The sequence below is a fragment of the Phycomyces blakesleeanus genome, assembly GCF_001638985.1.
Source record: "Phycomyces blakesleeanus NRRL 1555(-) unplaced genomic scaffold PHYBLscaffold_26, whole genome shotgun sequence".
Classification (NCBI taxonomy): Eukaryota; Fungi; Mucoromycota; class Mucoromycetes; order Mucorales; family Phycomycetaceae; genus Phycomyces; species Phycomyces blakesleeanus.
The window spans coordinates 357,982-371,283 of record NW_017265159.1 but is presented as its reverse complement, the minus strand read 5'-3'; the positions used below and the strand labels follow the sequence as shown (position 1 = coordinate 371,283).

Below are 13,302 nucleotides of genomic sequence, written 5' to 3'. Positions count from 1 at the left end.
TTATATAACTTCTTCTTAAGCTGGGATCTTGTCTATAAACTTTTAGAATCAGTAATTGTCTTGAATAAATAATTTATATGGCTTGAATATCTTGAACACTTCTTTAGTTATCTTTTCGCTATTTTTTCTTTAAAAAAAAGATGTTCATAGGAGATATCTTTAATCTTACAATAATTAATTCATCTATATATACGTGTATATAAAATAGAGACTTTGGTTTCAAACACCGCATTGACGGTCTAATGTAAGAACCAATTTTTTTGTGGTGCACAACTGTCCAAAGCCATCCAAACTTTACCCTCATATATATATATATTACCAATTTTTTTTTCTGTATTTTATTTTTTTATTTTTTTATTTTTTTGTAACTGGACTTGAGAATGGAAGAGTACGACCTCACTACAATCGTTAACAAAAAAGAGTTTGTCAATACAGTAGAGTTCATCCAATGTCCTGTAGCAGGAAGATCTCTGGTGGCTAAGCGACCTCTTGTTCCTGGTGACATTGTCATGGTCGAACGTCCTCTCATCAAATATCCTCTCCAACCCGATTGTCGCTCAACTCTCTCGCCATTCTATTCAAAGGCAGTTTGGAAATCTCTGGTTGACATTGTTCGTGAGGAAGAGGGTCTTTCTCCTATTGTTGCACGTTTGCATAAACCTCACTCCTCCCATCGAGACGATTTTGACTATGATTCTGACTGTGATTCAGATCGTTCCGATGATTCAGATTCTGATGAAGAAGACGAAGAAGAACCTCAAGCTTCTGCATTCAGCCCAGGAATCCCTGCTGCCCTTTTAGCCTACCTTTCCATCAAACCCCCTCCCTCCAGAACCCACCAGTACAACAAAGGCACCAATCTTGATTTCTTCTATTATCCTGACAGATCAACCGAGCCACAGTGGGCAGATCATGCCACAATTCTTTTGGTTGAGCGGGTTGTGTCAAAGGCAATCGCAACTCACTCTATCTTCAAACACCTGGATCACAAGGAAGTCGTGTCTTTTGTCCTCAAGATCTATTCGAATGCACACACTGTTGCCTACCCTCACAACCGCACTCTGCCCACCCACTCCCGTAAGAAAGAACGCAGGGCCAGATATGCTGAAAAGTGGCCACTCGAAAACGATGCTGGCTGGCCCCAGGATCCACCCGCCAGTCGTCCCTTTATTGCTTTGCTGCGTTGGGGATCAAAGTACGCTCACTCTTGCACACCTTCCATGTTTCTTCGCTTTGATGTCAAACAACAATCCATGATTTTCACTGTAATGCGTCCTGTTCCGGTTGGTGAGATGTTGACCTTTTCATATCTTCCTGAAGATGATTTGTCTCTGGGAGGCTTGCTGTGTGGATCAACTATGATGCGCCAGGTGAAACTTGAAGCATTCAAGTTCTTCCATTGTCAATGCACTCGATGTGTTGCTCCAGATTGGCTTCGTGGTGCAGTATGTGACTCTTGCAAAGTTGGACCTCTCTATCGAACAACCAATGGTGATTGGACTTGCCAGGACTGTGGGTTCAAGGTCAAGGATGACGAAGGAGTGCAGTTTGTAGGCGAACGAGAAGACCATGTCGAGAAGATTGTGATGGCTTTGACTACACGTGCGTACGGTGCCAAACCTGTGGGCGAATCTATGATGCGGATGATTGAACCCTACCTCACCAAATTGCTGAATCCTGATGAAGATGAAAACGAACCACCTGTACCACACTTTCACTGGAGCTACAGTTACATTCACGCAGTATTGTCGATCTACCATCTCAAACTATTCCCCCTCTCGTTTGGAAAAGGACTTGCAAGTCGCTTGGGCATGCTTACGAAAGGATTAGAAGAAGCAGCAGTCTACATCGATTACCTCCACAGATGCATTTGGGACTACCCTACAATTAATATAGCCAATGTTGGCAATCCGATTGCAGCATTCTTTGCGGGTTGGCGCATGTTCGAACACGTCATTGATGTTGTCATGGAGAGCACAGAGAAAAAACAATACAATGTTACTGCATATGATTCGGATAGTGACAGTGACAGTGACGGCGATAGTGAGATTGAAGGTCAAAATGAAAGTGGTGACGAGGAAAAGGACGAAGAAAAGGTCGAGACTGCGGTCAAAGCTGAGGTCAAAGTCAAAACGAGTGAAAAGGAAAATGATTGCACTGTAGAGAAAACAGCTAAACTTGAACAAAAATCTGTTTCTCCTCCTCCTCTTGAACTCCTTCCTATGCCAGAGGAATGGAAAGAACCGGTAAACAGAATGCTCAAGATAGCTTCTGGACAATGGGTTCCTTTAGTGGCTACTCTGTTCAGAAATGAAACACCTATCATGGTGCAGGACATCATTGATCGTGTGAATACATGGCAAGAGAGAGTTGATGCTGTCTCTCAGCTGTAGAGGTATTTTTTTTAGTTCTTGCTTTGCTTTTAGAAAAAGAAAACAAAGCAAAGGCGAACGAACAAATATCATGCTTGTAAGAACAATTATAATAATTCAAAGTACATTAAAAAAGAAGACATTAGACTTATCAAATTTATTCATACGCGCATATACAACAATAATAATCATAATAAAAAGAATAATAATACTTACAGCATACTTCGTTACTTGAATTATAAATGTCAGTATATAATTGAAGATTTGGTTATATACGAGAAATATCTTTCACTCCATGTATTATATATATATATATATATTGAGTGTATTGCTTCTCATAGGAGAGAGAGAGAAAGAGTGAAAAGATAATATACAGTGATGTTTAAATTGTATAATAAGATGAAGAGCTTGAATCTCTGTTCAGTCGAATTAATTATTTTATTATTATTTTAAAGAAAAGAAAAATAAATTATTTACATTTCAGTTGTCAATGATCCATAGTCAAAAGTCTCTATTAGACAATAACAACCACATCCAGTGGGACATACTGATTGGTTCATATCAAACCATTGTTTTATGTGGTGATTGTGCCCACCGTGACCACACTTTATACAAAAGTTTACCAGGCCTCGTACAAGTACATGACACAGACTGCATCGAATCTGGCTACGTATCTTCCGGCAATTATTACAAGCCAAGTCTTTACTAGAAACCTCAGAGCTACAGAAGTAGCAACGGATATTGATTTCCATAGTTCTCTCCACATCAGGAAAGATTGGCCCAGACATAAACTTTAGAAGCTCTGCACGCTGATCGAGTAAACTCCAGCGATAAAGCATATCTGCATAGGCCAGTCTGAGAACATCACGCTGAGCAGCGCCCTGTGGATTAAGTATAGGAGTTGGTGCCAAGCGAAAGAAGCGTTCACCATCAAAGGTTTCGGTGTTGGTAAACTCAATAGACATCGTGTTGCTAGGAACTATCCTTCCTTCTTTGGTTGCCATTCCACCTGGTAAGAATGGTGAGGGAGGAGGAATTAAAACAGGCTGGAGGTCTGTGTAAGGGAGATTGGGAGTAGCAGGCATACCGGAAGGGTGGGGCCCGGTCAGACTAGCCATGGACACAGCATGCCGAATTCCTGGAGCAGTGTTGCTGGGGAGTTTAAGAGTAGGATACCAAGGTTGAGGAGTGCGTTGTACACGGTGGGGTGAGGGTGGTGTTGTGTCGTGATGTTCATCCACATGTCCGTCTGTTGTCTTTTCTGGTGGGTGCTGAGGAGACGTGTTGCGGTCGCTGAGCCAAAAGTAAGTCAACAAGTTGACCCCCCTCGTTCCATAGGATGCACTCATTTGATTCACAGATGCGCGACTAGGAGAGTTGGCAAGCGTGTGAGGACCAGAGTGTGCCCTGTGGAGAGTAGCTCGCACACGGTTATTGTGAGGTGTGTGGGATTTAATAGAAAAGTAGTCGAGCACAGCATCATCTGACATAGCCTGAACATCTAACATCTATTTTATAATTGGAATTTTTAGTTAAAATAAAAACATTGTTCTTTACTTAAGCAATTCTTCTTTCTTTCTTTCTTTCTTTCTTTCTTTCTTTCTGTACCTTTTGACTTGAAATACGAGGTATTTTCTGAGAATCTTTGGTTGTATCTTTCAAGATACAAGAAAGCATAGCCGCAGTTTGTACATCACCAATGAGGATAAAGTGTTGTAACCTATCAGGACAACAACAAAGTGCTTTATATTATAAATGGTTTTCTATAGTAGACCAAGGAAAAGAAAAGAAGCAAGTAAACTTACAAATTATCAGCTAATTTTTGACCTAGAGGGTGCTTCCCCCATTTGACCCGCTGCTTTGGTCTGGATATTGTCATATTTTTTGAAGGTAATTCATTAGTTCCTTTTTTCGAGTTTAATTGACGCTGTCGATTTGCGTACAGAACCGAGCGCAGCTCGGCCAGCTTTGCATCTCGCTGAACTGCTTGATCGTTACAGCTTAGTTGAACTTCAGGTCGACCGACAACAGCTAGACTTCCGTCTTCTGCAACATGTTGTTCACCAGGCACCTCCAATGGAACACATTCTCGCAAAATCTCAAGAGCAAGTGACCAGACTTTGAAAAGATCATGGCGGTCATGAGCTTTACAAACTTCTGCATTGTGAATACAGGCAGATACCGGATCATCGGCAGAAAGTCTATAATATTATTATTATTAATACAATTAATTTTTTTTCACAAATATATATATATGCTTTTCGTATGTGTGTATGTTTTCTATTTTCTTTCTTTTTGATTGAGTTACTTGAGCTACTTACATATATTCTTTTGCAAGCCATGGGCTGTACGGCATCATATCTGTAAAGTCTGCAATGACTACATTGTAAGTTACTCGATCTGTTTTTGGTCCACGGTATAATAACGAGTCTCTATTTCCAAGTGAATGGCTAAGAGCAAAACTCTACACATTTTTTTAAGATAAAGAAGACCAAGAGAGGTTGAGTATTAAACTAAATACACATAACATACATATCCAACTTACATCAGGTTTAAAGTACAATGATGCCATAGAGGTTAAACCATCGTCCATCTCATCAGGATCTTCATCATAGGCATATTCTCCAAATGCTCCCCCAGATCCTGCCACAAGTACAGTAGCGTTTCGTCCTTGGCGCGACATGGCAGCAATTTCCTTGTACTCTTCAAACTGTTCATATGTTCTTGGGTGCTTATAGAAATCGCTGTAGGTATTTTCAAAATACTCGCCATTCGTTGTGTTGCTTCTTGCAGTTGTATCTTGTTCAACCGGTTTTTGTTTTTGGGCTGTTCTTTTCGAATCTCTGACACGCAAGGTAGAGAAAAAACAGACAAGTTGACCTATTATGCATTTGCAAAGAAACTATCAGTTTGCTTTTTCTTTTTTTGTTTGTTTTACTTGCCATTTCCAGAGAATACACCACCGCAAAGACGTGGAAATGGAACAGTTTCGTCCGCACTTTGCTTGGAAGACATGTCAACTAGTTTTTCGCTTTGTAAGCTAACACGTTTTCCTGTAGCTCCGTAACCTGAAAGCCCACTCATAAAAGAAGGACCAGCAAATATTTCATCATCCGAGTCTCCATTATCCACGGCGTTTGGACCACTCCAATTAGGAATATAACCAGATTGGCCGGGACTACTTGTCAATGAAGCAACAGAGCCATTGTTGCTGTGTCCTGGTAAGCCAGATCCGATCGCATCAGGTGCCGTTAAATTAAAATCACCGTCTTCTTGGAAACTTTCACCAAGAAGGTATCGAATACATGCCTCAAGACACCATTTCTTTTGAGACGTATAGCTGGAAGCAAGTGCATTGAGATCTTGGGCCATATGTGCACGATAATAAATTGACATCATACTATTTTTTTGGATTTCGAATTCGGGTGGGCTATTGTCTGGATACTGGGGAGGAAATCTGACAGTGATTCGCAAAAATGCATTGGGTGTGTCTGACCAAGGTCCGTGCAAGGAAATAGTGCAGGTGCGTGAAGCAGCATTAATTTTTTCTGTCTTTACACCTGCACTGGCGTACTTGTTCAAGACTGCAGACATCTCGCCTGTAACTGTTTGGAAGGTATTCTCGGTCGCTGCGCCTCTTCGAAGTTCTCCTGCAGGCCCGACTGTCTTGACATTCTGCATCCAAAGGAGTGGATTGATGGCATATTTTTGCTCTCGGTATGCATTGGATAGCGTGTCATACCCACCCGAAAAGCCAGAGTTTCCGATTGTGGCCGCCGATGCTCTAAATGGAGTCATTGTGGTTGCATGACTGTTGGGTGTCAACCGAAGAGGACCAACTGAGGCTGGCATTGCCTTATGTCCTTCGTCGTCTTGATTTGCTTTGGGCATTTGTTGAAATGAATGAGGATGGTAAGGACCATCTTGCTGTTTCTCGTTAATAGGACCAGAACACATTGTTTTCCGAGGGCTTGGATTGTGACCAACAGACTAGTAAGAAGTTATTTTGAAGAGAAGGCAAAAGAAGTAAAGAAAAAAGTAAACAGATAAAATAAGAAAATGCCGCGGGGCTTTTTGAGAGTAATAGACAACATTTATATATATATATAATATTTACCTTCATGATATCTTTTGAAACAGGCCAAAGTCTCAGATTCTGATCCTTTGACCATGTAACAAGCTGGAATTCACGCTCATCTAAAATACACATAAATAAATCAATACATAAATAAATTTGGTTGCTACTGTTGGTAACTTTACCTCCTTCACTACCGCTACCACCTTTCCAGCGCCAGACAAACTCCTTTACTGAGTCTACATGGCCTTCAAAAGCATGTACTGGTTTTTCAGGGCTCGCACGATTGTACAGAAACAGCTTTGACTCTGTCCGTTGAGGCATCATTAAGACACCGTTTCCAAATGGTGTGTTTCTTGCTCTCCACACAGGAGTGTTTGTTGAAATGACTTCTTCTTCTTTTTCAGGTGTATTGATATTCCAAAACTATATAATAAATCAAGCAAAATAGTAATAGTAATAATAGTAATAATATATAAATATAAATATATAATTATACTTCTAATTATTGTTATCCATTATTCACCACCTATTATTCATTATATCTTTACCTTGACAAGTTTATCCAAACTACATGTAACAATATCATGGTCATTTTGTCGACTCCAATCGATACCATAGATCTTCTTTGAATGTGCAGTTATACTTGTCACTGGAACAGCACCTTTCTAATTAAATATTAATTCTTTAATACAGAAAGATACAAATAGCTCTTTATTTTTATTTATTGTAGCCTTACTCTGATATCCCAAATCTTGACGTCTTTATCGTGTGCTGAAGCCAAGAGAAATTCGCTTTTCCGATTAAATTTCACTTGGGTTGTCGCAGCTACATACAATACACACAAAAAGACACCCACAAAAACAGATACGCGTACAATTATGCGTACACAGACACACCACAACAAAGGATAACGATAATGATAATAAGTTGATAAATATTATTTTGTTTTTCTTTTTCTTTTTGAAGATAATAATAATAATGATAATTGACCAATGCGCGTATGTATAGATATTTGTATAGATATTTGTATATATGTAATAAGAATGACAATAATAGTTACAGTAATAGTGACAAGAATAAATACATAGATACATAAATAAAAGAAAGAGAACAACGCACCATTCCAAGGAGTAAATGAATTGGCTGGTCGAACAGAACGATCATCCTTTCCATCAGATCCTTGCCCTGTACATCGAAGATCCCACAAATGTACATAAGTATCTACAGAACAAGTTGCAAGAATATCTGGATGATGAGGCGACCAATTGATATCTGAAATTGCTCTAGAGTGTGCGTGAAGAACATGTTCAATTGCTTGAGATCCAGAATGATTGAGGTTCCAGACAATTAACTTTTGATTGGACTAAAAGGATGAATTTGTTTTAGAAATCTTGAATCTTCTTCTTATTTCTTCTTTTATATATATATATATATATCACCACTCATTTCCTATAGTTTATATGTATACGTATATATATATATTAATGAAATAAAACCAAGGATTTTTACTGTAGATGCCACCCATGATTCTCGAGATACATAAGGACTCCATTGAACATCGGCCACTTCCCACTTGGACATGTGAGGTAGTATACGAGGAGGTAACCATGGATCTTCCAAATCAATAATCACCAATCCTTGGCGACTTTTTTTTTAAAAAAAAAAAAACAATAATAATAATAATAATTAATTCATTGATTCATTGATTTAAATTAATATAATAATATAAAGAGATTTTTGGTCCTGATTTGTATCCAATATTCACCCTGCTAATACAACGTCTCTACAGGTCGGACTGATACTCATACTACCGACTGAATGGTGCAATCTTATTTCAAGTGTTTGGTAAAATGTATCTTCTTGGCATTGTGAAGGTTGAGGTTGGGGAGGGGGAGGAGGAGTGCTTGGTTCAAGACGTTTAAGTTGCCGTTGCTGTTGACGTTGTGTGATAAGTGCCGAAATGGATTTTACAGGAAAGTCTTGGTGAGTCGATGTTGTCGTCGTTGGTGTTGGTGCTGGTGATAAAGGGTTGCCGATCTGAGACTGGCGACGGCGTGCGCGCATTTGAAGTGTGCTTGGGGTATCAGGGCGGGAGGATGTTGGTAAATTCCCAATGTTTGAATCGGATTTCCGCCGGTGTAAGGTTGGTTCATTTGAGGTCTCATTTCCCAAGAGGTTGGCCAGTGGCTGGTTGGTGGGATCTTGTGATGATTCCATCTGTGCACATGTGGTTACTAGGAAATACTGCGTGAAATAAGAGGAAAAAAATAAAAGACACTTGAACTGAGATGCAAAAATGTGTATATATATACACATATATAATAATAAATAGAATAAAATAGAGTATATTAGAATTGCCTGTGTTTCTTATATAAAGAAAAAGGTTAATTACATTAAATATTGCTATCTTGTATATATAAAAGGCGCGTGTGTGAATGAGTGAGAGCGAATGAGTGATAAAACAAAAAGAAGTGTATTTGATTAATTTTTAACTCTAATAAATGCTGCCTATGAACTAGTGGGTCAGTGCTGTATTCAATTGAATTGAATTTGGCTTTTATATCTTGGTTACTTTATAGAATCTTCAGAATATCTTATGTTTTAGAATAAATGCTCAGTATGCATAATCCAATGTCCTTTTTCATGACTCTTTTATTCTTCTTGGTTATTTTATATGTACACATTAAAGTATGGTTTATTCAATAGATATATTTAGTATAATTTGCATTTGAATGTTTCACAATTAAAGAAGAAGACAATACATAAATTTTGAATAGAAGTCTATAGAAGCAAGATTTTAGCTTATGTAAAAAATAAAATAACTTAAAGGAACCTTGCTATTTTTTAAGGGGCAGCCAGCTTCAAAGAAATAAATTAAAATATATGTGTATATATTTATACGTATAATTTTTTTTTTATAAAATAAAAATAAAAATAAAAAAAACAAGAAAACAAAATAAGCCCACCTTACATACGTGTGTTTTATTTATTCCTTTTTGAAAGAAGGGATTCCTAAATTAACATGCATATGCATGGAATCCAAGCTCACGCAACACTAATGCAGTTACCTTGGTCATTAGCCCTTCGAGCTGTCTGTACAACACCCACACTTACACTCGCACTCACCCCAGTCACACGCTCATTCAACCGTTTATTGTCAACTGAATCTGCCACACCAAAAACGAAAACCAAAACGAAAACCAAAACGAAAACGAAAACGAAAACGAAAACGAAAACTAAATTATCTAAAGACGATTCCAATTCTCTCTTGCTGACTAGTATAAAAAAGTCTGATTCGCCTCAGAATATCAAACAAAACCAACAATCAAAATCAGAATTCCATGTACACCAATGTCAAGGTTTTTCCTCCAAACACGGTCACCGTTGCGAACTTCGTGTAAAGACCAAAAAGAGCGAGGTGAACATATTTTGCCACCATCACAAACAACTGAGGAAGAATGAATTGGAAATGAGCATAAAGAAATCATCCAATTCAATCCTAGCAAATTCAAATTCAATACTTGTCCGTTGTGATGGTACTCGAAAAGCAGATGGATTTCGTTGTGTGCGTAAAGTCAAAATTGACTTTTCATCTGTCTACTCAAACCCGCATTATTGTTGTCCTCATCGCTTGCAAAAATCTGCAACAGTGTGTCGTAATATTGGTGGTGATAAGTTGGATGATAGACGTCCCTCCAAAAAAAACGTTCCACAAACATTCACAATGCCTTACACCATGAACGATTATTTGAATTGTACGTGCTCAAATAAGAAAGAAAGAAAAAAGAAAGAAGAATATTATTATTTGTAGATATCAAATCTCTTATATTCACACCTACATACATACACATATGTGTAGTGTGTAGTATATAGTATGTATCTATGTATCTATGTCTATAAGCCCGTCTATCAATAATACTTGTAAACTTTGTAGTTGGGATAAAACACAAGACCATAAGAGACCTTCATGTACACTACCACAAAATAATTCGAAAAGAAATGATGAGATCAACCTCTCCTGAAGATGGACCTGGTTACATTTATGTATATTCACTTGAACAAGGTCCGCGGGTAGCAAATAGGCGATTTGCGTATTTCAAGATTGGCCGTTCTGTAGATCCTTATAGTCGAATGAGCCAAATGCTCCAACGTTGCCAGATTATACCTAATGTCGTCGAGATATTTCCACAAGTCGAGGCACCTGAGTCCATGCTGTGTCAAATGTCACATCGCGTCGAGCGGCTAATCCTTCTGGAACTGATGGCAAGATACAACACTGCAGGTTTCAAATGCAAAATTTGTGGAACAACTCATCGGGAGTGGGTTCGTGTGTCTCGTATAAACAACGAAGATGGAAAATGCATGACAGATCATGAAATTTGGACAGCACGCGTACGACCAATTATTTTGCGATGGATTCAATTTGGCATCATGTCCTCCTCATCTTCCTCTTTTTCTTCTGACACAATGCCAACAAAATCAGAAACAGAAACAGAAGCAGAAAATCAAACAATTGTACAAGAATAAATTTATAAATACTCAAAACACACAAAAATACAAACACGGCACTATTCCCAAGAAAACAAGTGTGTAAAGAACTAAAGAAGTATATGTCTTTATATATATATATGTACAAACACATAAGAGTTTTATGGGATTTTTCTTCAAATATTGCTACTATATTCACTCACTCACACCTATATATATATATATACAAATCAAGGTCTAAACAGGAGGTGTAATTTCTGGATCTTCTTCTTTTTTGAAAAGGAATCGCTTCTTGATTTCCTGCAATAGTAACTGTTGTTCTTTTGATACGCTTTCAAGAACAGCTGAGTTCTCTTGAACACGGCGCACAAGATAGGGAAGCACTTGATCGATCATGCCATACGGGAGGTATTTGTATGTAGAATACCCATTTTTGCCCAAAATATACGAAATCTGGTCCTGCATTCCATACAGTTGGCCAAACTGGATAACACCAGACTGAGGAGATACGTGGTGACGTTCCATCTCTTCAACTGTCAGTACAACCGATTCTCTGTTGTGACTTGCTATCATAAATACAACCGGAGATGTCGTGGGAGACAAGATTTGACGGGTTGAACAATGGTGCTCCTGAAGTTTATTCAGCAAGAAAAGAATGGCTCCATTAAATGACGCGTGTGTGTCTTCAAGCGTGTCTTGAATCGGAGAAGGGTAGCCCAGGTCTTTAGCGCGCTACACACACATACACACAAAGAGATAGATAGAAAGAGAGAAGTACAAGAAATTTTGTGTTTTTGTGTTTTTGTGTTTTTGTGTGAGTGTGTGTGAGTGTGTGTGAGTATGCGTTTGTGTGTGAGTTTTAGAGTGAGTGTGATGGTTTGTTTGTTTGTTTGAAAGTGACAAGATTTGTTAGTTAACCTAGGTTTATTTTATTGTTGAAATATTGTCGTCTTTTATTATTCTTTCTAAGCTTACCTTTGTCTCTGACACCATGTAAGCTCCACGGACTAATTTGACTGCTAGTGTAAATCCCTTTTGTTCTGCCCATCTTGTGTCTCTTTCCAGTTTGTGTTGCCCACTTTTGGTGTACATCTGGTCTGGTTTTTATATTCACACACACACATTTAATTTGGGATCAATAGTTACACCATTAAGAATAATAATAGTAATGAATTCAATAAACAAATAAAAATTATATATATATCACTTACAAGTATTGTATACAAGTGCTTCATGGTGTGTGTCTTGAATACGATTAAATTTTTGTTGTAAATGCAGTGCAAAATGATCAATAGCTTCTTGATAATACGATTGTTCAGCATCTATCATAATCCCAATTCCAAGCTCTTTAGCCAACTGACATATATCCTCTAGACGATTAACCACCCTATCATAGTCTTTCCAGTCTTTATTACTCAAGAAATATGTGGCTTTGTCTGGCACATCCCACCAGATTTTACGATAAGGCCCCTGAAAATCAAACAAACTGTCAAACTGCACTTGATCGACAACTAAAACACCATCACCGCCACTCGAGGTCCCTGTCCTTCGCTCTCCTGCTGTCAACTGGTCAACAAGTCTTTTACGTTCCACTAGCTGTGCATCGGATTGCGGTGGTGGTAAATGGGATTGAATGATTTGGTCCAATATATCCAGACTCAGATAACCATTGACTTGATTGTCATCAAATGCAGTTTGGAGTCTAGAGAGTGCCGAATTGAGGTTCGTTAGGAATTCGGGTGACGTTAATGCCGTAATTTTGATCGCTGAGAAGGCCGACAATGATATGTGAGTATCACTTTTGGCAGGTTGGTAATTGTTATGGTTTTTGTAATCGTGGTCTTGGCCATGGCCTTGGTCCTGGTCTTGGTAGTATTTTTGGTGCTTTGATGCTGTGGCACGAATCCCATGCTTGATCATTTCGGCTAATGCATCTGGCCCTCGTTTCTCTTCTTTTACTCCTCCTACTCCACCTTCTCCACTTTCTCGGTCTTTTTGAGCCTCATTCGTTCCGTCAACATCGTCGGACTCCGCGCAAAGGTCGAGAATTGATTTGACCCCAGCTTGTTCAAGTCGTTCCATTATTGGCTGGCATTCTTCTGCAGTCTCGCCTCCACAAAATTGCCGAAAGAAAGTGTTTTTGATGACCCAATAGATTGGATCCTTGATCAGAAAAGAAAAGGAAGATTGGCTGGCCAGGTTAATTAAGCAAGGGGAAGCATCAACTAGCCAGGGAAGTGTACAGAGCTGGTATACAGCATATGCCAGAACCAACTCTCTTGTGCTCTTTTGGGAAACGGCTGCCTGGGATTCATTATCCTGAAGTTCGGCTATTGTGATTTGCGCTAAAGAATTTGAAGTACG

The 13,302-nt window shown here is 38.7% G+C and overlaps 4 protein-coding genes across 4 annotated transcripts; 2 read left to right on the top strand and 2 right to left on the bottom strand.

Annotated features, from left to right (window-relative positions):
- Nucleotides 1–380: 380 nt before the first annotated feature.
- On the top strand, nucleotides 381–2,393 carry PHYBLDRAFT_69200 (hypothetical protein; the record flags this gene model as incomplete). Its single annotated transcript, XM_018442065.1, has 1 exon — nucleotides 381–2,393. One exon carries the CDS (start codon nucleotides 381–383, stop codon nucleotides 2,391–2,393), a length of 2,013 nt encoding a protein of 670 aa, XP_018286168.1.
- A 401-nt stretch (nucleotides 2,394–2,794) lies between these two features.
- PHYBLDRAFT_183331 (hypothetical protein) lies at nucleotides 2,795–8,688 on the bottom strand. Its single transcript, XM_018438752.1, has 14 exons — nucleotides 8,216–8,688; nucleotides 7,960–8,095; nucleotides 7,570–7,813; nucleotides 7,187–7,275; nucleotides 6,999–7,115; nucleotides 6,633–6,873; nucleotides 6,490–6,569; nucleotides 5,311–6,362; nucleotides 4,918–5,215; nucleotides 4,694–4,836; nucleotides 4,178–4,573; nucleotides 3,981–4,092; nucleotides 3,460–3,880; nucleotides 2,795–3,381 (listed from the first exon to the last, which is right to left on the bottom strand). The coding sequence occupies exons 1-14, from the start codon at nucleotides 8,665–8,667 to the stop codon at nucleotides 2,846–2,848; spliced, it is 4,317 nt and encodes a 1,438-aa protein (XP_018286167.1). The 5' UTR covers nucleotides 8,668–8,688; the 3' UTR covers nucleotides 2,795–2,845.
- Nucleotides 8,689–9,472: 784 nt separating this feature from the next.
- PHYBLDRAFT_173616 (hypothetical protein) lies at nucleotides 9,473–10,977 on the top strand (the record flags this gene model as incomplete). The annotated part of the gene is made up of 2 exons (XM_018437071.1): nucleotides 9,473–10,205; nucleotides 10,385–10,977. 2 exons carry the CDS (start codon nucleotides 9,473–9,475, stop codon nucleotides 10,975–10,977), a joined length of 1,326 nt encoding a protein of 441 aa, XP_018286166.1.
- Nucleotides 10,978–11,175: 198 nt separating this feature from the next.
- Nucleotides 11,176–12,357, bottom strand: PHYBLDRAFT_117703 (hypothetical protein; the record flags this gene model as incomplete). Its single annotated transcript, XM_018428591.1, has 3 exons — nucleotides 11,176–11,670; nucleotides 11,914–12,035; nucleotides 12,150–12,357. Coding segments are annotated over 3 exons (825 nt in total), but the record flags the coding sequence as incomplete, so codon positions are not given.
- Nucleotides 12,358–13,302: the final 945 nt, after the last annotated feature.